At 38.2% G+C, this 27,965-nt stretch overlaps 1 protein-coding gene across 14 annotated transcripts in view; it reads right to left on the reverse strand.

The window, feature by feature from the left end:
* Positions 1–174: 174 nt before the first annotated feature.
* Positions 175–27,965, reverse strand: part of CREM (cAMP responsive element modulator) — a 63,820-nt gene continuing 36,029 nt past the window's right edge. For 3 of the 14 annotated variants that reach the window (XM_067030312.1, XM_067030309.1, XM_067030313.1), the window contains 2 exons: positions 3,890–4,046; positions 175–818 (listed from right to left, as the gene is read on the reverse strand). In XM_067030312.1, coding sequence (XP_066886413.1) covers positions 674–818; positions 3,890–4,046 — 302 coding nt within the window. In that variant the 3' untranslated portion in view covers positions 175–673. Of the gene's footprint in view, positions 819–3,889; positions 4,047–8,002; positions 8,039–11,763; positions 11,863–11,923; positions 12,004–12,759; positions 12,878–19,414; positions 19,604–27,965 lie in introns of those variants that run through there. The other 11 variants (XM_059059604.2, XM_067030310.1, XM_067030314.1 and 8 more) reach the window with 10 other exon arrangements.

A 27,965-nucleotide genomic window follows, 5' to 3' on the forward strand; every position in this document is an offset into this window, starting at 1 on the left:
GCCTTACAAATGTTGCATTTTAAGAATTTGTTACGTACTTTTTTTTTTTTTTTTCTTTACAGTTTGCCTCTTTTAAAAAATTGAAGTTACAGCTAAGAGTTAACTATGTACAGTGAAGCAGTTTGGGAATGTTAGAGATTAGAAAATACGATGAATGATAAAGGGAAAAAAAAGTCATAATTCTTTCTGGCTTTATATTGTATTGCCTTCAAAAGCAACTGTACATATTGCAATCAGTTCATAGTTAAATATTTCTACTAATCTGTTTTAGGAGAGCAAATGTCTTTCAAGGTTTCCAGTTCCTCTATGAGCTTCTTGTTCTGAACTTCCAGCACTGCAACTCGACTCTCCAGACATTTGACATATTCTTTCTTTCGACGTCGACATTCTTTAGCAGCTTCCCTATAAGAGAGTAGAAGCAAAAGGGCAAAAACAAAACATTTTTTTTTACATGCATGCTACTGACAGGGAGGCTGAAGTAAGCTTGGTAAATGTGATCGTGGCGTTCCAAATCCTGGGACAACATTCCCAATGTGATTCCAAACCCTAAGCCAAACTGGGTTCTGAAGGGTCACAAGCGTCCCTTCCACAAGTCCACATGGCAATTAGTAAGACTGCTGCATCTCCTGCCTTGATTAGAGCTCTGGGCAAACAAGGCCCAAGTCAAAGGCAGTCACTCTGCTTTACGGCAGTAAAGATCTTTGAGGGCCTTGAGTTCCTCAATGAGAGTCTTGTTCTGGTTTTCAAGCACAGCCACACGGTTTTCAAGACATTTGACATATTCTTTCTTCTTCCTGCGACACTCCCGGGCAGCTTCCCTGGAACCAACACAAGGCAAATGACAACAGGAACAACCTCTCAGCACAATCCAGAGTGGCTCGTGAGCTTCTGCCCCAGACTCAACCGCCGGTCAGTCCTTGGGGATGTCTGCACGGAGCCGCACAACAGTTGTAACCGAGCACGTGCCTCGGTGGGAGGTTACCCTAAGACAGCAGGAATGACGGCAGAGCACAACAATTCGCCCGGCATCCGTTGTAAGTGGTGTTTTCTTAGGGCACACGTCCCATGGTCACAGTGACCAGCAAGATTTTCAGTAACCAAAACGATAGGACCACATCCCCAAGTGGAATTTCTACAAAAACATTGATAGATCTTTTCAATTCTCTTAATTATTTTTGTCTACCAAAAGCCACATATTCCATCACAATGAGTTAACTTTACTTGATCAAAAATGATTAGAAAAATTAATCCTTAGAAACCAGTGTCAGCACTGGAGATTTTAATTCTTCAAGACTAAATCTCAGTAAAACAAGATCAATCATGACTGCAAGCCAACAGTTTGTAGGCTAGAAAACAACATGGATAAGAATAATAAACGAATCATGCACATTTTCATAAACCAAAATGGAAGGGACTCTGCTTCTGAAAACTAAGGAAGGAGAGAAGAGAGGGTACAGAATACAACCCTCAGTAATTCAGATAACTTAAACCCAGAAATGTGAGAACACCACAACTGAAATCATGGAAAGGATGCGAGAGATGCATCTGCTAACCAGGATTTAAAGCACTGCAGACACGCCCAGAGAAAGGCCAGACCAGCAGCCAAAGCAACACACACAAACAAACAGAGGAGCTGAGTTAGTCATTTTCACACATAACCCAGCCAAAAAACAATGGACACAGCCAACATTTTCTTTCTTTCTCCTTCTTTTCAGGGTGGGAGGGGGTGGCTACTACGTCATTTAACTCGTCTAGAGAATAAACCCTCTGATAACAGCTTTACTTTGGAGTGTTCCTTTGAGAATAACTGCCTTTGGGGTACCCATCACATCAAAAAGCCTACATTGAAACAGGTAATTCAAATATATAGAAGCAAAAGTTGTGTTGAACGTCTAATCGCCAGTTACTGTAATGCCAGTTAGCACTGCTGCAATTCTGGACTAGGAGTGACACATGCAACACATGTGGCCAATTCTGTTTTATTTTTAGCATAGTTGATGCTCACTAACAACTGGTTATCTGTGTTTTCTCTGTGGGGAGCAAGGGTCAGCAGAAGAGAGCCCTTGAAATCCCAACGAACTGCAGGAAAAGATCGAGCCCTCCTTCCCAGCCAAGAACAAAGCCATCACCGTGTGAACTTGAAAAGTTCTCAGACTTCTCAACTGGTTAACAGAAAAATTAACAGTGTCAAAGTGAACACAATCTGATAAACACAGATGAATTTAATCTAAATGATGCACACAGCAACGCCAAGAATAAATCCAAGCACACTTATACATTTGCCAGTTTGGGAACACAATTCAACTCTTCCACAAAGAAACTAAAATACATTTCTGAATACCGAGGTTTTTGTGATTAAATCATTATATTAAATTCTAGGTCTGGAAGGAAGATAGTCATTTTACAAAACAAGTTACTACTAAATGAAATTTTAAATGTCCAATAGCAGTGTCGTGGGATATCGAATGTTTCAAGTTTAATTTACCAAGCTGTGCTATTTCCTGTAGTATGGATACTTTGTGTCTCATACGCCAGCATGCATGTTACCAGAGTCAAAATGTTCCAGGCACAAAGCTTTGTATGGCCACGCCAGTAGGTGGTACATTCCTAAGTAGTCTTGACTAAGGAAAACACCTGTTTCTTCTATTAATAGTTAGCTCCATTTTCAGGCCTTGCATTTGTCTGGATATACCCTTAGCATGGAGAGGAAGTACATGGCAAAGAGAAAAAGCTGACAAGGTTGTTAAAGAAATAACAACTGTAGCTGGATTGGCAGAAATACAATTAAGTATCTATTATGAATGCCAGCCAAAGAATTTAGCTGCGAGAATGTATAAGAGGTCTTTGACATTACTAAGTAAATCCTACATACTCTCCATAAAGCTAAATCAGCAGCTGACACCGGGGTCTCTTTGAGGTGACCCAGTGTTAGTGCAGTGTGGGCTCTGGGGAAAGATGGCCTGACTGCAGTTCCAGGTTCTGTCCAGTATGGGCTGTGTGATCTACATCAGCTTGTTACCTGACCTCTCTGAACCTCAGTTCCTCATCTGTAAAGTAAAGGAGAATAACCAGACCTACTCTCATGTGAAAGCTATGTGCAAGTTAAAAAAATGGTAGAAACAAGCACTGAAAACTTGCTCAGCAGACACTGAGCAACCGAAGAGCCATTTATCATCTGCTTTTCTATTGTCCTGCTCTGAAACTGAAATTTGGAAGCTAAAATAGACCCTTCTCAGAATCCCGTGTACCTAGGGACCCTCTTGATTATTTCTAGCCAATGAAATGTGCAAGAACGCGTGAGAAAATGAGAGGGAACTGGAAGCGTATGTATGATAGGAGGCATCTTTATGCGGTGGGGCTGTGGGTAATTTTAATTCTTCCTCTTGCTTTGTACTTGTCCCCAGCTAGAATTTTTTGGAATAGATTGTACTTGGGTATAATAGAGAAAAAACAAAGTTACAAGATAGATAAAAGAAAACTACATGTAAACGACTTAGAAAATTCTGAACTCACACTCAGATTTATTTTGCTCACAAAGAAGCTAAAAATTATACTTATCACCTACTTCACTAAGTAAATACCAAGTACAAAATGAATCTTTATTTGTAATAAAGTCCTTCCATTATCATTTAAAAAAATGAATGTATCTTTTAGACATTACCCTAAAACACATGAGGATGTACCACCTGCTGATGGAACAGTTTCATGCCTGGAACTCTGACTAGAAGACTTACTTATCAGCACATGCAGAGCACAAGGCCACATAAAATGCCACCACACAACATGTAACTTGGGAGAAATAGCTGAGGAAAAGTTAATTTTTTAAAAGCCCCACAGTAATAAATGATATGTCCCCTAAGTGCATGCGGTTTCTAGTGAAACATCTTACCTATTTTTCATTAGCCTCAGCTCTCGTTTGCGTGTGGCTTCCTCTGCTAGTTGCTGGGGACTGTGCAGGCTTCCCGGCGAGGCAGCCATCACTACTCCCTGAGGCAAAGCAGTAGACGGAGCTCGGATCTGGTAAGTCGGCATGTCACCAGTGGTGGCTGCAATGAAACAAAATATCACACGTTATATAAACAACTTATGACTTGATAGTTTACATAAAGTTGACCTGGAAATAACATACTTCTTTTTACATGTTTTAAGAGGTGAGCCTGCTAATGTTTAAGATGACTATTCTGAGCATTCTAGAAATTTTAGGTATCAAAGATCCCTTCAGCATTTGGAACAATGATACTCAGCATGCTCTACACATTTAATTGAAAGGTTTTCATCAAAGGCTAAAGAAGAGAGGCTTTTCAACTGATAGTTCATTTAGCCTAAAATCAGTGGTGTGCTGATAAATATTTAACCACCAGCTCTCTAGGGGGGAAAAAAATCCCTGGTCCGTAGTGTTTATCATTCCCATGATGTAAATACTTTCACCATGGCCAATTTCAAGCTACTGATATGACTTCACTAAATGTAGAGTTGGAAAAGCATACAACAGTAAGTAGCACACCATACAGACAAAATAGATGTAAATAACCTCAAGAGCATAGATACAATTATTAGAAATGATGAGTTTTAAGGATTTATTAATGTTGTTTTTAATGTAATTTGTTAAATATATATGTATTTATGTCTTTAGTTTTTAATAATGGCTGTTTTTGCAACCAATTCATAAAAATCCTGAAAACTTAATAATTGGCTCCAGCAAATGAGTGGGAGCTGGCCCTAGCACACCACTGCAAACATTTTAATTAAGAACATCTCCATCCTCTGAATACCCCAGCTAAGAGATTTTCCTAAACCCTGCAGCATGCCTGAAACAGTTCCTGAATGTCTTTAAGTGCAAGTCTTATTAACAGGTGATGACTGAGGTACTGGAAGGAAAATACTAGCTTACTGTATTTTCAGCTTAAAAACAAGGACAAAATAAGAAACAGGAAAGCCCTACTTAAAACTGTTTTCTCGGGCTTCCCTGGTGGCGCAGTGGTTGAGAGTCCGCCTGCCGACGCAGGGGACGCGGGTTCGTGCCCCGGTCTGGGAAGATCCCACGTGCCGCGGAGCGGCTGGGCCCGTGAGCCGTGGCCGCTGAGCCTGCGCGTCCGGAGCCTGTGCTCCGCGACGGGAGAGGCCACAACAGAGAGGCCCGCGTACAGCAAAAAATAAAAAATAAAATAAAACTAGTTTCTCTAGGGAAGGATTAGTTTTGTCTTTCTTAGGTTTCTTGGGATAATAATAATACCTTTCTAAGTATTCATTTTTTAAAACACATTTTCTAATTATAGTATAATGACAGTTAAATGACAGATTTAAATATTTATTTAGTATTCAGACTGAATACTAAAAGTAAGTCCTCAAAGTGTAATAATTTAATTTCAAAATTTGTCTATCTACTGCAATAAACACAGGTTCCTAGGAAGGACAGATGGATTTAAGTGATGAAATATGTTTCTACCACCAATGTGTCAACTTTGAGAACATAAGGTCCAGACTTAATTTGACGTTTTGATGAGATATTACAAAATACATGCTCTCTCAAAGCTAAATGCAAGAAAAAGGTTAAAAAAAGTTATCAAATCCTATAAAAATTGGTCTGATCCAAATGCCAATCAAAATATGAAATGCATCACTGCTGTATGTCATTAAAATGTATTATACCTATTGAATAAGAAACAAAATTTTACCCAAAGGGAGACAAAGACTTTTTTCTCTTAAGTAGAATATTATCACTGAAAATAGCCAAGCAGTTTAAAATGTGAATCGAAAAGTGATCTATGTGCTTCTTTTGGATAAACGCCAGGTTTTTTCCCTCTAGGGCTCAAGAGTTAGGTGAAAGAATAAAAATATGGCTTTGGGTGAAGATCACTCAAGGTCTTCTTCATAAGGTTTACAAAAATACCATTTATAAGGTTCTTCCTTCTATATATAATTTAATAAACAATGGTGATAAACAGTAACTGTGATAGATATAATGATCACCAGCAAAATCTCTATTAATAAACTTGGGAAAAATCCTAAATTTGTTTTCATGACTATTTAAAATACTGCACACACAAATGTCTCATTAGGTGTCGCAGAAAATTTTGAAATATTTAAGAAGATAACTTTCAAAATCAGTTGTAAACTGTTAACTTACTAAAGATTTTTAAAAATATTTTAATCATATTGCCAGAGGAGCTAGAACGGTGCACAGAACAACACGGTTCTCTCCTTTTCTCTTTATCCACATCGAGGCAAGGTGGTTATGGGATAATAAAGGTTAAACAATGGAACCCGCTGGAGGCGACAGAGGCTTTCTAAAATTGGAACAATGGCCAGCCATGAATAAGAAGTCCGTGTGTCATCGTGCTGACATTTGCAGGCAGCAGGGGTGCAGACCTTGGTCTAGGGTTGCTCTTGCCAAACACTGCTCACAAAGAGTGCAATACGATGAACAGAAAGGTACAGAGAGGTTTGCTGTGCTTGTTCGAGTTTTGTGTGTATCTGCTATTTTTTGTACTGTAAGTTAGAGCAGAGCGCTTGAGTAACCATTTTTTCAAAAAAGGAAAAAGTGGGGGTGGGCAGGAATACTTTGCAGGTGAAAAATAAAGTTCATTCTCTGGTCTTAAAACCAGAAATGGTTCTAAACTTGTACCTATTTCCAAAAGCTCAAACTACCCTCCAAGGACCGAACTTGGCACCATGAAGAACAATGGCACTTTCAAAACAAGTATTCTTAATTTTGAGCAATAGCTCAGGAAAACATATCGCTTTAAAATGATAACTTGAAAGGGAATGATAGATTTGGATGTGTTCGTTCTGGATGTTAGCTAACAAACTGGGTTTTATTACAATTTTTCAGACACAGTATATATTCATTTTATCTCCTTCAACAAAAATCAGTTTGCAGCTCATTAGTTCAAGCCAGAAACAGGAATTAGTATAAATTTCTGTAATATCCCAATGAATCTATATGATGGTACTATTCTAATGGTCACTGAATAAGTATCAGTGGATGAATTCCATATATTCAAATACGATCACGTTAGCAAGCATGTTAATAAGATATGGGCAAAGAGAATCTCTTGTTTTGAGGAAATCCAAATGTCAAAAAGTTTCATTTAAAAAAAAAAAAGTTTCATTTTTGAAACAAGGTATCAAAAAGTTTTTATCTTAGCTTTAGTTTCCAGTGTTATGGATGCAGCGGTGATTTGAAGCAGGTTAGCTCCTGAGGGTCACAGTTCAGAGAATCATGCCACATTCTTCGATGACACATTCTGATCCCTGTACTCTTATAAAGGCCAATTCCTGCTCCATCTTAACTACTGAAAGTGTCCAAATTATTTTTTACACTAGAATTTCACTGTATAAATTATTTCTGAAAATAAATGGGCCATCAGTGGGGGCTTCAAACTCATGACTGAAGAAGAATAAGAAAAAGATATTTATACACTAATTTTATTCTAAGGCAGCAAACTTTAAAGGCAAGTCAGGGATATCTTTTTTACCCGACTCTAGCACAGTCCTCAGCCTACAATGGGTGCTTTGTGAGCTTACATGTGCACCACAAAGTAAATTTTGAACTTCTCAAGGTTTTGCAAAAGCCTACTGCCATTTAGAATGTTTAAAATAAGCAATCTTATTATTATAAGACTGTAATTAGCTATTGTTATTATAGCTAAGTCTTTAACACTAAGCCATGGAAAGCCCAATAAGATGCCATGTATTTATTCAAACTGGCCTTTCTTGATAAAAGGCATTATTTCTTAAGTCTTCCCTTAAATATTACTTATCTACCCTGGCATTTTAGAAGCAGAGGAGTTGTAATTACAGTGTGATTCCAACCATCTAACTCCTGCCATGAGAAAAACAAATGTTTAGGTTTAGTGTCAATATTTCATGGGAAAGAAAATTCCTAGGACTCTCAACTCTGGTCAGTAACTTCATACCTCTCTTTGCAAGCTTTAAACACGGTACAGCAGAAAAAGCATGGGATTTGGAGTCTGGGTTCTAGTCCAGTTGTGCCACTTACCAGCCATGTGCCTTGGGGCAAGTTCAGTTTCCTCATCTGTAAAATGGGGATACATGATCTCATTTAATACTCACAATAAACCCTGTAATGTATGTCAAAGTGTCTAGCACAGTGCCTGGCACATGGTAGGCTTTCATCAAATGTTAGTTCCCTTCCTCTTCCCTTCCTTAAGTTCTGAAAGACAATGTTCCACATTATCCTTATACTGTATAATTAAAAGACATATAACAACCATATTTTCCCCTGGAGTTTCCCTTCCAACAAACCTGGGTAATAGAATGACTGAAACGTATGGCTCTTATTCCTTATTTTGTTTAAAAAATATGCCCCTTAAAAACTTTTAAAATTTCTACTATATTTTATTATATCCCTTTAGAGAATAAATCATTAAAAGATAATATAAAATGTTCTTTTTATTGTGCATAATCATTTAAAAGAGAACCTCGAAGATGGAGGATCACAAAAAAACACGATACAATCTCATCAGACTGGTAATAAGAAAACTGAAAACCTCACAAGTAAAAGGTGTTTGTTTCTTCCTAACCAAGAAAGAAACTCAGCCAAATGCCTACCTTGATAGCTTCCAAAGTGAAACAATTTTATCAACACCCCAAATGATGGTGCTATTACTTGCTTATTGGTTTATTGAGATCTCTGAGCAAGCACATCAGCTGAACAGAAACATTTCTCTACGTGCAGCTCCTCCCTTCATATGTCATTTTGCTCTGCGTCACTAATCCCAAACACACTGAAGTAACAAGCAATGGATGTGACTTAGGAGCCGTACTTGTTAGCAGGGGCTTCTCCCCCTGGCTCCAGCGAACCAAGGACATCTTCACTTTTCCTTTTGATCCTCTCCTCCCCGCCACCGCAACAGTACTCAAAATGCCCAAATCAGGCTTGTCCTCGCCTGATGTCTCACACCGTCAAAAACTTTCCCTCCTCCACTGCTCCACTTTTTCCAAGAAAATGAAATCCTATATAAATGTAACTAAGTACTGAACATTTTCAAATCTGCTACAATTACTGTAACAGACAGCCCATGCGGTATTAAGCCAGTACTATTTTTTATTTTAAGTTACACAAATAAGGGACCTTCCTGAGTTGTTTAAGAGAAACTCTTATTAAAGTGACCAAAAAAAGTCTATGTAAAAAGATGAAATTATGAATATTGAAATTTAAAGTTCTCTATAATAGCAAATATATGCTCTATTGTCCTATGAGAGTAATAATAAATATTCTAGAAAAACATCCATTTTGACTACTTAACATGATGCTAACTTCATTTTGCATGTTTTATAAGCAGTGTGTAGTATGCTATTATAACTCATCTAACTGTAGCGTTAATTTACCAATGTCAGGTGGATTTTGAGGAGCAATGTAATATGGTGTGAACAGAACCAGATAAGGAGTCTGAAAACCCAGCCGGGTTCACCACTTGCTAGCTTTGTGAACTAGGAGAGCCTTTACCCACTCCGATCCCTGTTCAGTTACATGCAAATGAGTGTAACAATATCTGCGCTAAGTGCCTCAGTGAGAATGCATGGAAAGTGTTTCTCCTCTTGGGTATTTAAACATGGTTTCATTGAGGCTTTGCCCTGATCCTTTAACCCATATTACTGCTTCCTGTGGGTCTCTCATGATCTGACAGCTTCTTTGATAACACTCATCCCATAAGTGATTTTTTTAATTTCAAAGTTTACGTAAATGCAAAGCATTCTCATAATTATTTTATTAGGCAACATATTCATATAGGCATATAAAACTGGACAAAGTGAAACAATTATCCCAAACTATATTTCATTAAAAATTTTTCAGAAACAGTGAGGAAATAACACAGTGGCAATTGCAGTATACCTTCCACACAGGTTTGGCGTTTTATGGAAACTTAAGGTAGATGAGTGACTTGTTTTCATTTCCAACATGATTATAACTTGCTTTGCTACCAACTTCGAGAAGCTGTTATAACTTGATCCAAAACGTTCCTTTAGGTGACAATTTCCAAATAAAAACCTTTTCCCGCAGCCTCTTTTCACAAAGGTGAAATACATCCTTATTCTCATGCATCAAATATTAACTAAGATACTGTTTTCCAAATTTGAATAAGTTGTAATGTTTGTTTTTTAACAATTCAGAAATCCAGGCTAAATATAATTCATCAGAGTTTTTTAGACTTGGAGACTAAAGGGTATGGAATTAGGTTCCTAAACATAATCAGCTTATGAATAAAGCCAAGAACTATTTCTAATAAAACTTTAAACTATACCTAACAGAATCAATAATATAATTCTATAAACCATAGATATTCACTTTCACATTCGATTCCATGATCCTATAAGCAAATGCTCCTAAAACCTTTACCAGGCCAGTCATTATTTTGGAGCCTGATTTTGGTCCAGATCAGCTTTTCAAACTATAAGTTGTAGACCATGAGTAATTCAGTAATTAATTTCATGGGTCAAGAATAGCATTAAAAAAAGAATGGAAAAGACAAGTATAAGTACATCACATAGAATAAGGATAAGCACTCTTTTCGAAACTTGTTTTATATAAATGTACTTGTTTTATATAAATACACACACACACAAACACACACACACACACACACACAAGGTCTATGGCATCATGCTGTAAAATGTGGGTCACAGTCAAAAAGTTTGCAAGTCAAATATCTAGCTCAATCCACTTGGTTCGCAGTCCACACAGGGAGGGGGCGGAACTGGGACTCCAAAGGTGGGCCCCAAAGCTGCTCTACTACACCTTCAAAAGGCCCCTTAAATCCTGTGCTCTTTGGGCTCCTCGAAAAAGCAAATAAAATATGCTTTTCATTTTCATATAGCATTTTAAATAGAATTGATTCCGTGAGAACTGACCAGATTTCCAAAAATAATGATTTCCAAAGGCACAATGAGGTCTTGCGAAAAAAGTGACATTTAAAAAATTTCAGCATTCTGAAAAATTTAAACTAGAATGGGTAAATCATGTATAAGCATTATGGGTAAAACTGTGAAAAAGAATATTTTCAAGGATAGTGGTATGTTCACTCTGTAAACATAAACGCATAAAAGTGTTTATTTATTTTCAAGCAATGGTTAAACATTTATGTAAATTTTTACTTTAAATTTAATATTTAAATATATTCTTGGTATTCTCAAATCATTTATTTTTTGTTATAATTCTCTCTCATATTTGGACATGAAAATTGGAATTAAAGGCTTAGTAAAGAAAGATATAAGGGTGGGAGGGAGGGAGACACAAGAGGGAAGAGATATGGGGACATACGTATATGAATAACTGATTCACTTTGTTACAAAGCAGAAACTAACACACCATTGTACAGCAATTATACTCCAAGAGATGTTTAAAAAAATTTTTTTAAAATAAAGATATAAACCAACTAATAATTTTTAGAAAATACATGTATGTACAAAAATGCCTTTTGGTTCTAAGAATCATATGACATGCAGTATCTGAGATTATTTTAAGTTCATCTATATCTTACAATAAATCTGTTATCTGAGGGCTTCTGCATTCTATAGCCTCTAAAACCTCACGAAAACTTCTTTGAGAAAAACAATTTAACACAGGCTTTGCTTGCTCAAGACAAAGGAATGTTCCTATCCGGAAGACAGCCGAGACCCACTAAGTGAAGAGCTAAGGTGTGGTGACGCTGTTTACAGTCACCCACTCTTCAGGAATTCAACTGCGAGCTTAGCACCGGGCTGGCAGTCAACTGCCGGTAACTAAGTCACCAGCATTACCTGTAACTGAGGGCACCACCCCCAGGAAGAACTGCAGGTGGGGCGGGTGGGTGCGGGTCGGCACGGAAAGATGCGCACTCCCCAGACCCGGCGCTAGCGGGCACTCCGGCCCCGCCAGGCGCCTGCGCAGGCCGCTCGGCCCCGCCAGGCACACACTTACCTCGAGCGGAACGTAAAGGCGAGGCTCACGGGACCTCCTAGGGGTCTACGGGCCCCGGCGGAGAGGGTGGCAGCCCCCACCTGCGCGCGGCCGGGCGGAAAGAACTGAGTCAATCACAGCGTGACTCGGGCTGACGTCAGCGTGTGCTTGCCTGCAGTTTAACTTTCCACTGCCCGCCGCACCGATTCCAGGAAATGTAATGACGTCGGCCCTTTGAACCCGGTTAGCTGAGAAGCAGACCATTTTAAACAGGACGGAAGGAACGGCAGGCTCACAAACACCCCTGACGCGCTGTGCTTCCTATTCTGTCTTGCAGCTACATTTGAACACAGCAAGAAAATCGGAAGCTTACTTTTTTTTTTTTTTAACCACTCTGAACAGAATGTGTGTTTGACTTGCAGCTGCACTGGATCTGCAACAGGTTGCAGATGAATCAACAGCTTATTTTAGTAGAGCAAATGGAGAGAGAGAGAGGGAAGGAGGGAGGGAGAGAGCGCGAGAGAACGAGAGAGAGAGAGAGAGAGAGAGAGAGAGAGCGAGAGAGAGAGAGAGAGAGAGCGAGAGAGAGAGAGAGAGAGAGAGAGAGAGAGAGAGAGAGAGAGAGAGAGAGAGAATACAGCCTTGGTCAAGGAAGCAGCACAGTACTGAGCAAAGAAGCGGTTACACTCAGATGCCTTCACAGAGTGCCGAGTATATTCGGTTACAGATTAGAAGGAACGTCTTACTCCTCAGCTACTAGAAAGTTAATACTTTTTGAAACTCAGAGGTTCCTAAATAATTTTTCTAAACTTCAAGAACAATCTTGCAGAATTTCAATCCCTCTTTAAAATTCTTACCTGTTTCATCTCCAGTTACAGCCATGATGGGCTTCTGCATACAGAACTGTCTTGCTTCCCCTATCACAGGACCACATAAAGTGTTCCAAACCAGCAAGCATGTGCAGGGTAAGTAGGAGTACTGACATCACAATGACCTCACTAGCCTATCACTGCCATCAATTTGCTTTGTCACAGACGAGCTCACTGAAACCAAACCCTATAAAAACCCTTCCTGTAATAAATCATCTCAATGTTCTTGTTTCTCTCATTTTTACATAAAAATCGAGTTGGGCTCTGGCAAAAAATACATCTCATTAGCATTAAAAGTTACATGGCTATTTCTTATGGGGCTACTTTTAAATTATTGTTCTGTCCAAGGTTTCGAAGTAACCAAAGTAGGCATAAAGCTTATATATTTTTCATAACTCACAGGAGAAAAAACACAGATTAAAAAACAACAATTGACAATCAACCCAGAAAAACGCTATGAAACACACAGAAGTGTATTTCAGATACTTCTAAATTCACCAAGAAATACCCAGCCACCTTAGTTTACTTGACACATTTTTATTTGCTACAATGACATAAAATCCAGCTGTTTCTAAGATGACATAGAATTTGCTAATTTCACTTGAAGGGCATACATACTGAAATTTTAAAAATTCACTGTGCCAAAAGCAGTAAGTATTATATAGCATTCCTCCATAAAAATTATGGAACCACATGAATTTGCTGATATTTAACATTTTGGGGCCACAAAAACAACAATTTCATGTGGCTCAATCTAATGCACTATTTTGCTCAATTAAAATCCCTTGAAAGAATTTTGTGATTTAAAAAAAATTCATAAATAAATCACAGTTACTATTCATAAAATTTAAAAAATATATCCAATTTCATTTGGATCACTTAATTAAGGTTCAGCACATGAAGAGCTGGATCACTATTGGAAATTTAACGATTACAAAGTTAGACCAAAGAGTGGCACATGTTCAACCGTAGAATAGACCACACAGCCCAGGGGAAAAAATGATCTACATCTCTACTGCACAAAAATAAGTGACATGTCACTGATCTTGTATCTTGATCAATGGGTTCACAAAGCCCATTCCCTGTATGATTAGGATCCAAACCATTCTTATGTCAGTGAAAGGGCATTCCACCACATTCTTGCCTTATTCAGTGAAGTACCTCTAGTAAGGCAGGAACTTCACATTCAGAGGCTTAGGAGGCGAAACATGAGGGAGGATCCATGTTTCCAGTAATTCTCCAGGGCACATAAACTGAAGACATCCTGGCTAAGTAAAAAAGTCTGGGGACCAATGGAGAGTCCATGAAGGATCTTTTCCATCCCAGCCACACCTAAGGGCTTGGTTCCAAGACTACTAGTCAACTTTATTTCATACTTGAGAAAGTTCAAATTGATTTTAATCTCAACATTTCTTTACGGATTTCCCTGGTGGCACAGTGGTTAAGAATCCACCTGCCAATGCAGGGGACACGGGTTCATGCCCTGGTCTGGAAAGATCCCACATGCCGCAGAGCAACTAAGCCCGTGTGCCACAACTACTGAGCCTGCGCTCTAGAGCCGGCGAGCCACAACTACTGAAGCCCACACGCTCTAGGGCCTGCATACCACAACTGCTGAGCCCGCATGCTTCAACTACCGAAGCTCACGCGCCTCGAGCCCGTGCTCCACAACGAGAAGCCACCGCAACGAGAAGCCCGCGCACTGCAACGAAGAGTAGCCCCCTCTCGCCGCAACTAAAGAGAGCCTGCGCACAGCAATGAAGACCCAATGCAGCCAAAAACAAATAAATAAAAAAATCAAAAACCCCACATTTCTTTAAATTGGCTCTTAAGTGCTCAATAACTATTAGAGGTAAAAAAGGGTAAAGGAAGGAAAGGAAGAAGGGGGGGTTGGCTGCTTGGCTGACTACTGCTATTGGTACTGTTTTAATAAATCCCCTCCCTGGACCAGATAAACTTGGTTAATCAGCACACAGGAATAGTAACATTTTCACAGAGGGAATGTATTTCACTGTCATTCACTAAATGGTTATTGAACATTTATCATAAGCTAGGGACTGTGCTAGGGACTAAAGATCCCTGTCCAAACAGAAATCACTAGGTGGGCAGGACACAGAGAGTCACAATATGGTGGGACACATGCCCTAAGAAGGTGCAGGGGTCACACCAGCCAGATATGGAAGGTAGAGGAAGGCTTCCTAAGGAAGTGCTATCCCACATGAAAACTGGATAACGCACATGATTGTGGAGGTGTTCCTGTCAGGGCACAAGGCTCTGCATGAGGCCCCTAGAGCAGAGAGGGGCCATGGCATATCACAGGAAATGAAAGAAATTCTGCACAATAGAGGGAGAAGTTGAGGGAGAAGCCTAGGAACGGAAGTAAAGCCTGGATTAAACAGAGGTATGGTCTTTGTTAGGGATTCTGACTTTGTCTAACAAGTAACAGGCATTCACTGAAGGATTCTGAGCAGGAAAGTGATGCAATTACACGCATATGAATTTCAGAAGCCCCACCCCTAAGTGTAGAAGTGAGCGCACAATGGGGAAAGGGAAATGCTGGAGGCAGAGACTTTGTTTTTAAGAGATATTAGTAGCTCCCAGAATCATTGGGAGGCATCAACAAAGGGAGCCTAGCTAAACTTTCAGGAGCAACTCCCCAAAAACCAGGCCAAAAAGGGAGCTTCTGTGTCTGGCATGATTAGGAAAATCAGGATGCTGTTCCACAGCTACCAGCTTCCAGGCAGCCAGCTGGCAGGGACTAGGGATCACGGTAACACTAACACAGGTCAGAGGGGATGGCAGCCGGAACGAGGACTATGACGGTAGGGTTGGAGAGGACTGAAGAGACGTGTGCTACAGGGAGAAGAATGGATGGACAAGGGGTGGGAGAGTGAGGGGTGGGTGACACCCAGGTCTCTGCATGAAGCAACAGGACGGAGAGTTACTGAAATAAGGTAACAAAAGGAGAACCGGGGTGGGAAAAATGGATGTGGGGTTTTGGACTTCTGGCGTCGGAGATGTGTGCCATGGGCGGGGATGAGGCCATCCAGGGAGGGCAATCAAGCCAGGTGGAAGAGGGTGCGGGATGCAGCCCGAGTACCACCACCAGCACCTACAAGCTGGGCAGAGGCGACTGGAAGAGGGGTACAAGCATCCAGGAAGTGAAGGAAGCAGGGGTCGGTAGTGCTAAATGCTGTGGAGGGATCGATCAGGGTGAGGGCAGAGACTCACAGAGAAACTGCTGTGACCTCTCAAGGGGATGACAGGATGGAAGGTGGACAGAGTAAGACAAGAACACTCACAGACCCTTCTATGTTTAACAAAAAACTAGAACCCCTGTCCACCATTATTTTTAAGATGGAGAAGGTGAAGAGAAAAGGCAAGGAAAAGAAAAGGCAAGGAAAAAGAACAAGAGGAATAAAGATTGGAAAGGAAAAAACAAACATCTTACTTGTATTTGACCCAAACATTCATGTAGTATCACAGGGAGATTCACCAAGATTCAGCATATTATTAGAAGTAATTAAGAGTTTAGAAAGGTTCATAGATAAAAGGTAAACTTCAAAAGATCAATATTTCTCTATACCAGGAACAACCAGAAAATGTAACAGAAAGCTACCACTCATAATAGCAAAACAAACAAACAAAACCCCAAGAAACAAAACCCTAATGGGTTAAACATTTAAGAACTAACTGAACAAAAAGTATGAGAGACCCCCATGGAGAAAATTTTAAACTGTTAAAAGAAGTTAAGATCTGGTTAAGTGAAGACATTCTCTGCTCTGTTGGTGGGAATGTAAATTGGTGCAGCCACTATGGAAAACAGTATGGAGGGTCCTCAAAAAATAAAAAATAGAACTACCATATGATCCAGCAATCCCACTTCTGGGTATTTATCTGAAGAAAATAAAAACACTAACTCAAAAAGATATCTACACCTCCACGTTCACTGCAGCAATATTTACAATAGCCAAAACGTGGAAACAATTTAAGTGTGTCTATCGACAGATGAATGGATAAAGATGTGGTGTATATATTATACAATGCAATTTTAATCAGCTATAAAAAAGAAGGAAATTCCGCCGTTTGTGACAACATAGATGGACCCTGAGACCAGCATTATGTTAAATGAAATCTGTCAAGAAAGACAAGTACTGTATGATATCACTTATATGTGGAATATAAACAAACAAAAAATCCCAAATGCATAGACACAGAGAACAGATTGGTGGTTGCCAAAGGTTTGGAATGAGGGGTGAGCAAAAAGGGTGAAAGGGGTGTCAAAAGGTACAAACTTCCAGATATAAAATAAATAAGTCCCAGGGATGTAATAATGTATAGCATGGTGACCACAGTAAACAATACTGTGTTGCATATTTGAAAGGTGCTAAGAGTAAATCTTAAAAGTCTTCATCATAAGAAAAAAATTTATAACTATATATGGTTAAGGATGTTAACTAGACTTATTGTGGTGATCACTTATTGTGACTATACAAATATCAAGTCATTATGTCGTACACCTGAAACTAATAAACTGTTATGTGTCAATTACACCACAATAAAAAAAGACTTCAGTTCTCCCTAAATTAATGTATAAATTCAATGTAATCGCATCATTGGTTTTATTATTCTATTACATTATTATTATTTGGGAACTCAAACTTATTCCAAATGCATATGAGAGAACAATAGTTCACAAAAGCTAAAACGGCGCTAAAAAAAGTTTAAAAGGCAAAAAAGGGGCACTTGTTCTGTGACAACAAAACTAGCGTGGTGCTGGCACGCAGAACAGAGAATGCTGAGACAGATCGGGGCTGCATGAGGCCTACTTACTGCACGGTTAAGAATGCCCATAGGGCTTCCCTGGTGGCACAGTGGTTGAGAATCCGCCTGCTGATGCAGAGGACACGGGTTTGTGCCCCGATCTGGGAGGATCCCACATGCCGCTCAGCGGCTGGGCCCGTGAGCCATGGCCGCTGAGCCTGCGTGTCCGGACCCTGTGCTCCGCAACGGGAGAGGCCACAACAGTGAGAGGCCCGCGTACCACGAAAAAAAAAAAAAAGAATGCCCATAAATCAACGGGGAAAGGACAAACCGTTAGCAGGGAAAACTGGCTCCATATGCGGAGAAAAAATAAAAATGGGTTCCCATTCAACACTATATACACAGAGGTGGACCGCAGGTAGATTAAGGACATAATATGAAACGTAAAACTGTAAAGCTAAGAGAATCAATGCAGAAAAATATCTTTGTGACTTATGGAAGAAAAAGAGTTCTTAAAACCCCCAAAGTGGGCTTCCCTGGTGGCGCAGTGGTTGAGAATCCGCCTGCCGATGCAGGAGACACGGGTTCGTGCCCTGGTCCGGGAAGATCCCACATGCCGCGGAGCAACTAAGCCCGTGAGCCATGGCCGCTAGGCCTGCGCGTCCGGAGCCTGTGCTCCGCAACGGGAGAGGCCACAACAGTGAGAGGCCCGCATACCGCAAAAAAAAAAAAAAAAAACCCCAAAGTATAAAACTTATGTATGTATTATCGATGCAAAACACAAAACATTTTTAAAAACTCTCCTTCTTAAAGTATCAGTAGTTTTTAGTAGATTTTCCATATAAAAAAAATAAAATTGGAAGAAATGAGCATTCTTTATGATTTTTCATTTAGACATACAGGGTTCATGAGTACTGGGGAAAAAGAAAAAGAATGGGTACTTTAAATTTATATTTAAAAGAAAACATTAAAGCACTGGGTAAGTACTATGGATTTTTTTTTTTTACTCCATAAATGTCACCACTTTGGCTCTTCATACACTTTTATTATAGTCCATATAATACCTAAGAGTAAAGCTAATTATCAAGAGATTCATCAATTATAATCTGCTTTTTTCTATACTTGCAAGACTTTCAAACTAAAAGAACTGATATTACTTCCTTTGAAATTAGTGCAAATAGACCAAGGGGAATAGAATTAAACCAAAACACAGGATTTTTGAAAGTTGTATTGAACATATTATAGTTATCTGAGCACAACTGAATGAAATTAAAATAATGTATAATTCAATTTTAACTGAAATCTTAGGTTACCCTAAAAACTTAGGGCTACATCCCAACTGCTTTATTTCGCTACTCAGCTTTCATTAAGAGAAGAGGTACCTCAGAATTCAAATATACTAAGAATGGTCTAAAGAAAGAACAAAATCAGCATTTGTTTTGAAATGAGATGTCTAGAAAGCAGACTTGAGTGTAACAACTGGGGAAAAACCCAAATTCAGTGCCTCAAGGACTGGATACTTAAATCTTCCTACACTAGGTACTAAAAACATACTCAGTACATTTCTAACCCCCAAATGAAGAATATTTACTTAATTAAAAACTTCATTCATGTTTTCAACTCCTTTTTTCCATTATGCTACTCTGAATTTAACTTTTCTTTAGAGCCAATAAAATCTGTTAAAAATTGAAAATTGTATAATTTATTTAACTTATTGTTTAATATACTAAAATATTTCTTCTCCAAGCCTTTTTAAGTCCTCCCTCCCTCCCCCGAAAATGTACCTCCTGTATTTTTCAGAAAACTATGAAATCACCACTAAATGGAGTGCTATAGTAACCCCTGGGTATTCTACATGTATTAGATGAATGACATATACCTTGAACCACCACCTGGCTGCCTGGGACAAAGAACTGCTGTGTGCCATCTGCTGACTGTGCTGCGTACTGTACAATTGTAGCACCTGGCGGAGGAGCTCCTGAATTTGTCATTGTTAATGCCTGCAGTCCCTGAACACCATCAGATCCTGGGTTAGAAATCTGGATTGTTCCACCTTGGGCTATAGCAACTTAACAGAAAAAGAAAAGAAAAATTAGAGAATTTCAAGATTCATTTTTAATAATCCCACATAGGAAGAATATACTCTGGATCTATTTATTACCAAAGCCTCTCATTCCCAAGTTACCCTTAATTCTCTATGCTATATTGGTAAGGGGCTCCTCCTTCATGAGGCAATACTCTGAAAAAGCTCAAAACACTTGAAAACATCTGATATTCAGAACTGTCTGAAATACACAGAACTCATGGAGTTGTTCTCCTCTCTGGCATCCATCCAACTAAATTATTTAAGAGGAAGAGTGGAGATCAGACAGGAAGAAAGTCCAGGTTTTGATTTTCTCCAGTCTTTCATATATTTTTAGTTATAGATAAACAACATTCTTCTAACATTTAAGAAATGGTCAGTTAAATTCCATTGAGCATTATGATACAATGAATTTATAATTTGTTCAGGTAACTACTTGTCTAATTTATCATCAAAAGAAAGTAGCTTTTAATGAAATATATATATACTGAATATATATATATAGTATATAGCTTTAAAACAGATATTTATTAAAATATAAATTTCTATATATTTATATACTTATTAAAACCTATATATATTTTTAGACTTGAGGTTTTAAAGCTCAAGTCTACAAAACTTTGCCATTTTGACTATGTCAGGAGAATCCTGAAATATAAAATGTTAAGTTGGAAAGAACCTTAAAAGGTAACTGTATTGAAAGACTTTGTGCTACATTTACCTCTACAAAGTGTCTTGAACTGTAGCTAATGGCAACAAATATGAGGTAGACTTCCTTTAAATACTGAGACTTGCCAGCCATGTTTAAAAATTAACTTATTAACAGAAAGTTTCTAAAGAATAATTGATCAAATGTTATGTTTTTAAATTTTACTCTAATGGACAAATAAGTACTATTTAAAATATGTGAGAGTTCTATATATTTTAACATAAAGATGACAATCCCATGATTTAATTTAAACACTAGAGGTTAAGTGGAACACAGGCTAGTCTTTAAAAAAATCACATATAAACCAGCTAGTTAGACTTTACAATGAAGATAAAAATGACACATAATCAGAATAACACGACACCTATAATTCAATGTAAATGCCTTACAGGAATGCTGTAGTAGTGTCTAAAATATAGTCTGAATATATCTGAGTCATTCCCTAACTTTGTAACTGCATCTAAGCAAAGGTGACAATCTGATCGAATAAAACTATCAGAACTATTGGTAAGATTAACAACCACCACCACAACAAATCTTCAGTTCTAGGGCCAACACAGAAAGATGGGTTAACATTTTAAAAAGATTTCAACACAGAGGCGCTGTCTGGTTTTAGTTTGTTGGCAGGCTGCTATACGATTGACAGAAACTAAAGAATCAGTTACCAAAATGTCAACAGCGCTGTGGTTGAGAAACTCTGAAGTAACCTCACTTTATTTGTCTGGCTCATCTAGAGCATTATAATCCGTACACATTTTAAAAACAAGATTTCACCATGACTCTCCAAAGATTTCAAGACCTCAGGACTCACCCCTTAAAAATAAAAGGGTTTGAAAGAAGTCTGAAAAAGAAGAGATATTGCTTCCTTGGATCTTCATGGCTGGACATGAATGAATTTCATATGTTTTATATATATATATATATATATATATATATATATATATATATATTTTGTGTGTGTGTATGTGTGTGTGTGTGTGTGTGTGGTACGCGGGCCTCTCACTGTTGTGGCCTCTCCCATTGCGGAGCGCAGGCTCTGTACGCGCAGGCTCAGCGGCCATGGCTCACGGGCCCAGCCGCTCTGCGGCATGTGGGATCTTCCCGGACTGGGGCACGAACCCGTGTCCCCTGCATCGGCAGGCGGATTCTCAACCACTGCGCCACCAGGGAAGCCCCATATGTTATATATTTGAATGAATATTTTCAGTTGACAGTTTGTTGTCAAAGAAACAGTGCTTTAGAAAGAACAGACATAGGCAGTGTAACCCCAATGTTAAGAAGCACAAAGCCTAGCATACAGCAGGCACTCAATAAATATGATGAATGAATGGCTATCATTTCAAGACAGAATATATAAAAACGACTTAAGCCACGTGTGAATCCATAAGGGTTAAATGAAGTATGGTTTCAAATTATAATTATAGAGCTTAATTTTCCATATTGACAATACAATTATCGAGCTTTTGAACTAGTAAAAAATCTGAGTAATAGCTTCAAAGGATAAGAACCATGAAATAGGTAGGTAAAAATTCTTACTTTCTTCTTTTCATACTTGATTTTTTTCACTTTTTTTTTTCATTGTTTCCCCATAGTTCCAACCAAACTTCTTTGCTTTCATACTGTGCAAAGCTGATATATCAAGAATCTGTTCCTCTTATCATTTTATTTTCTGGTCATCATATAATTAGATGTGTAAAACAAAAGACAAACACACGCACACAGAAGCTGGCTCTAGGGGGAAAATGTTTCTACTGATGAGTCTTGTCTTTTAGCCTAACTTTTTTTTATACCAAAGGCACTCTTGATTTTGGCACTATCAAATGACAGTGGACCCTCCCATGTAAAAATGTAGCCTCTCAATTGACAATATTCTCAATGTGTGGAGATTTTCCAATGCTTCAGGATACGAGAAATAGGCTTTGTGTGTGTGTGTGTGTGTGTGTGTGTGTGTATATTCAAAAGATTTGAGGAGGAAACTTACGGGCCTCTCACTGTTGTGGCCTCTCCCGTTGTGGAACACAGGCTCCGGACGCGCAGGCTCAGCGGCCATGGCTCACGGGCCCAGCCGCTCCGCGGCATGTGGGATCTTCCCGGACCGGGGCACGAACCCGTGTCCCCTGCATCGGCAGGCGGATTCTTAACCACTGCGCCACCAGGGAAGCCCCAAGGAGGAAACTTTTTAGGTTACAAAATATTCAAGAATAGAATAATTTTTAAAAATAAATACACATCAATACAAATTAAATAGCAGGAAAAACTAAAATGAAATTAACTGAATAAGTTTAGTTATGTCTTGTTTTAACTAATTATTATTTTTTTTAACTTATGGAACTTTTCTAGCAAACATAAAAGGTGAAAGAATTTTGTTGTCATCTATTTTCCCTACCCATTCATTCCAAACCTTTTTCTGTGTCTGGAGTATTTTAAAACAAATCTCATACATCATATCTGGCATATCATTTAAAAATAAAATCACTGGCCCATATCAAGGCCATTAGCAACCATTGAAAATAAAACACCTTTGTATTTCCTACTAATTTTACCTTGGGGACCTAGGTTTTATTAATGCTTTCTTGGACTGATGCATGCAACTGAGGCATAAAAGCTTATATGTATGGCCACTTTGTTGTTTGTAATGAAGAGTCCACACAAGTCTATGAATACTGATTAGGATTCAAGCAGAAGTAAAAGTGGTTTATTATTTTAGAGTATATGCACACTTATTTTCCTCTTTTAAATAATCCTAATAACATTACAGTTTGATGAAATAATCTAAATTGAATTAAAACTGAACAATTAGATTATATAGTCAATTAAATTCTACTTCAATGTCCATTATTAACTGAGTCAAGCCTGATAGTATGTTATCTGCTCATAGTAGTGATGGGTAGAGGTTGAGCTCTGTTGTCCAAGTTGCTCTGGGACGTACCTAACTTTTTGTCCCGTAATGTCTCAGGTGAGCTATACTCCATAATTAAGTAGGTCGCTCTATACGCACAGACTGAATGTTGAACACACTGACCTTACGTTAAAAAATAGTTTGTCTAGAGAGAGTGTAATTCGTTAATTAACTATTTTTCTACTAAGTTAGTTTTAGTGGTTACACAAATGTCTTCATACACATTCTTACATAGTTATGATATTTAGCCTCAAATCAGAATTAACCCAAGTATGGTCTCCCCATCTCCAACTTACCACATACAATGGTAACCAGGATGCTATCATATCAACTAGTCTAGGCAATAAATTCTTTAAAAATTCCTGGTGTAGGGGCTTCCCTGGTGGCGCAGTGGTTGAGAATCCGCCTACCGATGCAGGGGATACGGGTTTGTGCCCCGGTCCGGGAAGATCCCACATGCCGCGGAGCGGCTGGGCCCGTGAGCCATGGCCGCTGAGCCTGCGCGTCCGGAGCCTGCGCTCCACAACGGGAGAGGCCACAACAGTGAGAGGCCCGCGTACCACAAAAAAAAAAAAAAAAAAAAAAAAAAAAAATTCCTGGTGTAAAAAATTGTGTTTAAAAAAATCTGCTACTTCTACTACTCATTGCCATTGAGCACTTCTCCCCTAGAGCGATTAATATCACTGAAGCAAGGAAAACACTACTTATAGGATGAAAATTCAAGAGTTTTGATAAAAAAATTTTTAATAAAAAATAATATTTTAAAGTCTTGTATAATCAATAAAGAAGGAAGGGTGGAAAACTGGAAAAAAAAAAAAAAAGAGTTCATGACCAAATGAGGAAGGAGCAGAATTTATTTAAATTAAGATTTTATCTGACCTCTTTTCATGTGATGCTAACATCTTTTTACCCTAAACCTGTATATATAAGCTAATTCAAACACATAAACATGTAAATGTTTAATTACTTATGATTTAAAACCATCTTTATTCCAAATTGCAATTAAAGGATTCATAAATAAAACTTCATTGAGTGCACTTTAACAGCAGACCTTATTCCAGTGAATTCTTCGACTGAAATTCAAAAAGTAAGCACAAAACAGAAGCTGTGAGTACCTGTGCCTTAAAGCCAAGAGGTGCCTACCTCTTGAATAAAGACTAAAGAATAAATGCTAAAGAAGAATAAAGACTAAAACAGCCTCCTGCTATATAACAAGAACAGCAACACCAAGATTAAAGAGCCAGATTTACATCAAGTAGATACCGTCCTAAGTTTGCTTTGAAAGGTGCCTTGGAAGCATGTAAGAAAAGTCACTCCTAAGAGCAGTAAACGCAACTGCATTTACTTTAGAATGTGCAAGCCTATCACGCAAATTCCTCTTACAAAGAAATGGAATCGGTGTTTATTCATTTGAGCCTCCTAAGAATTCTGAATTCTTTAAGCAGTCCACAAAGTTCACAGATACCTTTCTTCATATGGTGGATTTAGGATTGACCCATTTACCTATAGTGTATAAGATGCCAGCAAAGATGAGTTAATAGAGATTCACTCTACCAAGATTCCTAGTAAAATAAAGTAGGAGCAAGCAAAGAGACAGGGATATTTAGGAAAAAATAATTTGAAGTCTTAGGTGACAGTCCTTAATTGGTAAGGGAAAAAGTAGGGTAAAGTAGATGGGGGATTAAAAAACCCCAAAAAAAACCATCTTTAGAGAAAATTTAATGAATTAAGAAACTTCAAACATTTAAATTTCTTTACCTGCAACAGCACATATAGAAGAACCACAACTTCTCCTGTTTGTGAATTCACTCCCATTTAATGCATGTCTTGAATGTCATGCAGCAAGTAACATTCTTTGCTAATTCTAAGACTATCTGAACCACTATCGTTCAGAAATATTCTCTTGAGACAAAACAGGTTTTCTTTGACCAGAATGACTTAATTGGCATACAGCAAACCTATCACTAAGATCTGTACTTCCAGCAAAGTTTTGCAAGTGGAGGTCACTTTCTTGGTGTTACAATAATGAATCCCTGCCTATTTTAAGTTATTTTCCCTACTCCGGGAAATAGCCTGTTCTAATTTTCACTTCTTATCTTTGTGATTAAAAAAAATAAGTTGAAATAGTAAGGCCAACTTCCATCAAATATCTCACTTTCAGCTACTAAAAATGTGACTACCTGTATATGAGAAAACCTGAATTTTTATTTTACTTCAACTTTGACTCACAAAGTTGAACACTCCTTTTACAGTTTTTTTGTTTTTAACTCCAACTAACTCATTATAGCAAATTAAAAATAAAAGATCTAAAACAACAATTTTTGAAAAAAAGAAACAAAGTAAAGTTTGGGAGAAAGTCATCCATGGATAAAAGTTGAAGAAAGATTTAAAATTTTTTTACAATAAAAGGCTATAAAAGGGTCTCAAAAATAGGTACATGCAAATACACAGAAAAATCTCCAGAAATTCTAGTAAAATAAACTCTATTCTAAAAACCAGAAGACACCAGTAATTGTTTCTATTTCTAGATATTTAAGAATATTTAATCATTAATTTCTGTTAAGTTATTGCTAGTAAGAAATGGTTGATCAAAATGGATCTTCTATGTATAAATATACATTTAAAGCAAATGTCTTCTAAAGAAAAGTTTAAATGTTAGTATGCACTTTTCAAATGAAAGAATTATCTACATAAACAAGTGTCACTAATTATCATTTTTAACATGGGCAATATCCCTTCCTTTGAACCAATAAAATGGCAATTTTTAACCTGCGGACAGCACAGGTAGGACAACCACAACTTTATATTAAAATAACTGCCAGGATCATACTGTACGGGTCCAAATTAAGAAAGCTAAGTAAGAAATTGTCCATGACTTCTGATGTGGCAAATAGAGAAATGTCTAACTTCTAAACATTCGATTTTCTAGTTCTCAACCAGAACTCCTGACTCACTCCCGCACACCCACATACCCCACACCCAAGGTAGTGACACTTACATCGAGCCCCCAGCTGCAAGCACGTGCTAAGAGCACAAGAAATAAAGGCTTTGATGCTGGCTGGGGGAACAGTTTAACGACTGGGAGTGAGACACTGCCACAGCTGGCTTACATTTCTCTGTTTCATGTCAAAAGTATCATGTCTCTCTTCCCCAACAGGTAAAATCTGTTATCTTCTTTTGTCCTCACATTAACCTCCAAGTTTGGCAATCTAGTATTATTCACACTTCAAAGACTAAAAACCTGAGATTCGAAACTATCTCACTGTGATCCAGGTAGTAACTGGCGGGACCAGGTGCCACCTTCCCCACGTCATCTCCAGCTTCAACATCCTCTCCAAATTCTCAGCTAATACTCTAGGCAAATTCACCATAGCATCCTCGCCCATGTCACTTATAAAGAGATCAATTCCTAAGCAGCATCAGAATATGCCAGAGAAATGTTTCAGACAACAGACAGCATCGTAGGTCATCCTCCAAACTTTAAGATGTCTTAGCATTATTTCAGCAGTAATTTCCAACCTTTTCATGACACAAAACAGAAAATGGTAATAGGTGTACAGCCCACTGCTCAAGGCCAGAGCTGACCAGCCAGGTGGTTCCAGCAGCTCCAAGCCCTGCCCGGCCACACCAGTTCTAAAACTCCCACCATCTACTCCCAGTGGGTCAGACAAAAAAGGCACAGAAATCAGCGAAGTAATAAAAGAGAAATGAAGGTGAAAACCTCAAGGTCTAACTTTGACAGACCATGGGGAGTTTTCTTTTCCTAATGTCAACCTTGGACATATTCATTCAGCGCCCTGTACAGGGTGTGGACAAATTATACGCCAGTTCTGTCAGGTATCAGCATAGGAGCTACCCAAAGAACAGGAAACACCCGAGCAGAATTCGTTTAATACTGCAAACCTACCACCATTAAAAGAAAAACTCTAAAACACTAATGACTAAGGCTTCCCCACAGATTACAGCTTGCTTTAGCATCCAGGTCATAAGTTAAGACTTGAGATCTTTTGTAGGTATTGTTACTTTTTAAAGGGAAAACAGAAAATACACCGAAAATCTTAACATTGTACTTGGAACAACACAGTAACTAATGCCACACATATTACTGTACCTAACTAGCTTGTTTAGAAAAAAAAAAGACCTTTGTTTCTGTCCCTTTTCTCTCTTTTCCTCCCCACTTTTCTTTCTAGCTCTCATTTTAAACTAAAGTATTTTTATATATAAAAATTCTTGATTTGGGAAAAGACTAGTGCTTTAACTGAAACAAAAAGCACAGAATTAACAGCCCATTAAAATGCACAAGACTAAATGTGAATGTATCTGTTTATTTACAGCTTTCAGTACTTAAAATTTCAAATAAAATGATCTGTCCAATTGCTTTAGTTTAAAAAAATAAATCATTTTTCCATTCTCTTCTAGAAAAAGCTGCAGCACAAATTAACACAGTAGAGAGTAGTGAAAACAGAATTACATTTAAAACATAGTTTAGAAAACATATGCACCTCTTTTAGATTAGTAAGTATAAAATGTAATTGTTGGTAACAAAAGCCAACAAGAATGAAATAGACATTTATATCTTATTATGTTCACATGTATCATAGGGACAAGAACAGTAAGTTTTAAACTTTTACTAGATATGAATATACACATATGAATAAGAAAAACCCTCCCTTTATTTTTACCCCAAAGTTTTCTTCCATATTCAGTAAAAAATTTTTTTACTTTTCAAAAGTATATGA

Source organism: Kogia breviceps, chromosome 3 (assembly GCF_026419965.1).
Source record: "Kogia breviceps isolate mKogBre1 chromosome 3, mKogBre1 haplotype 1, whole genome shotgun sequence".
In the NCBI taxonomy this organism is placed as follows: domain Eukaryota; kingdom Metazoa; phylum Chordata; class Mammalia; order Artiodactyla; family Physeteridae; genus Kogia; species Kogia breviceps.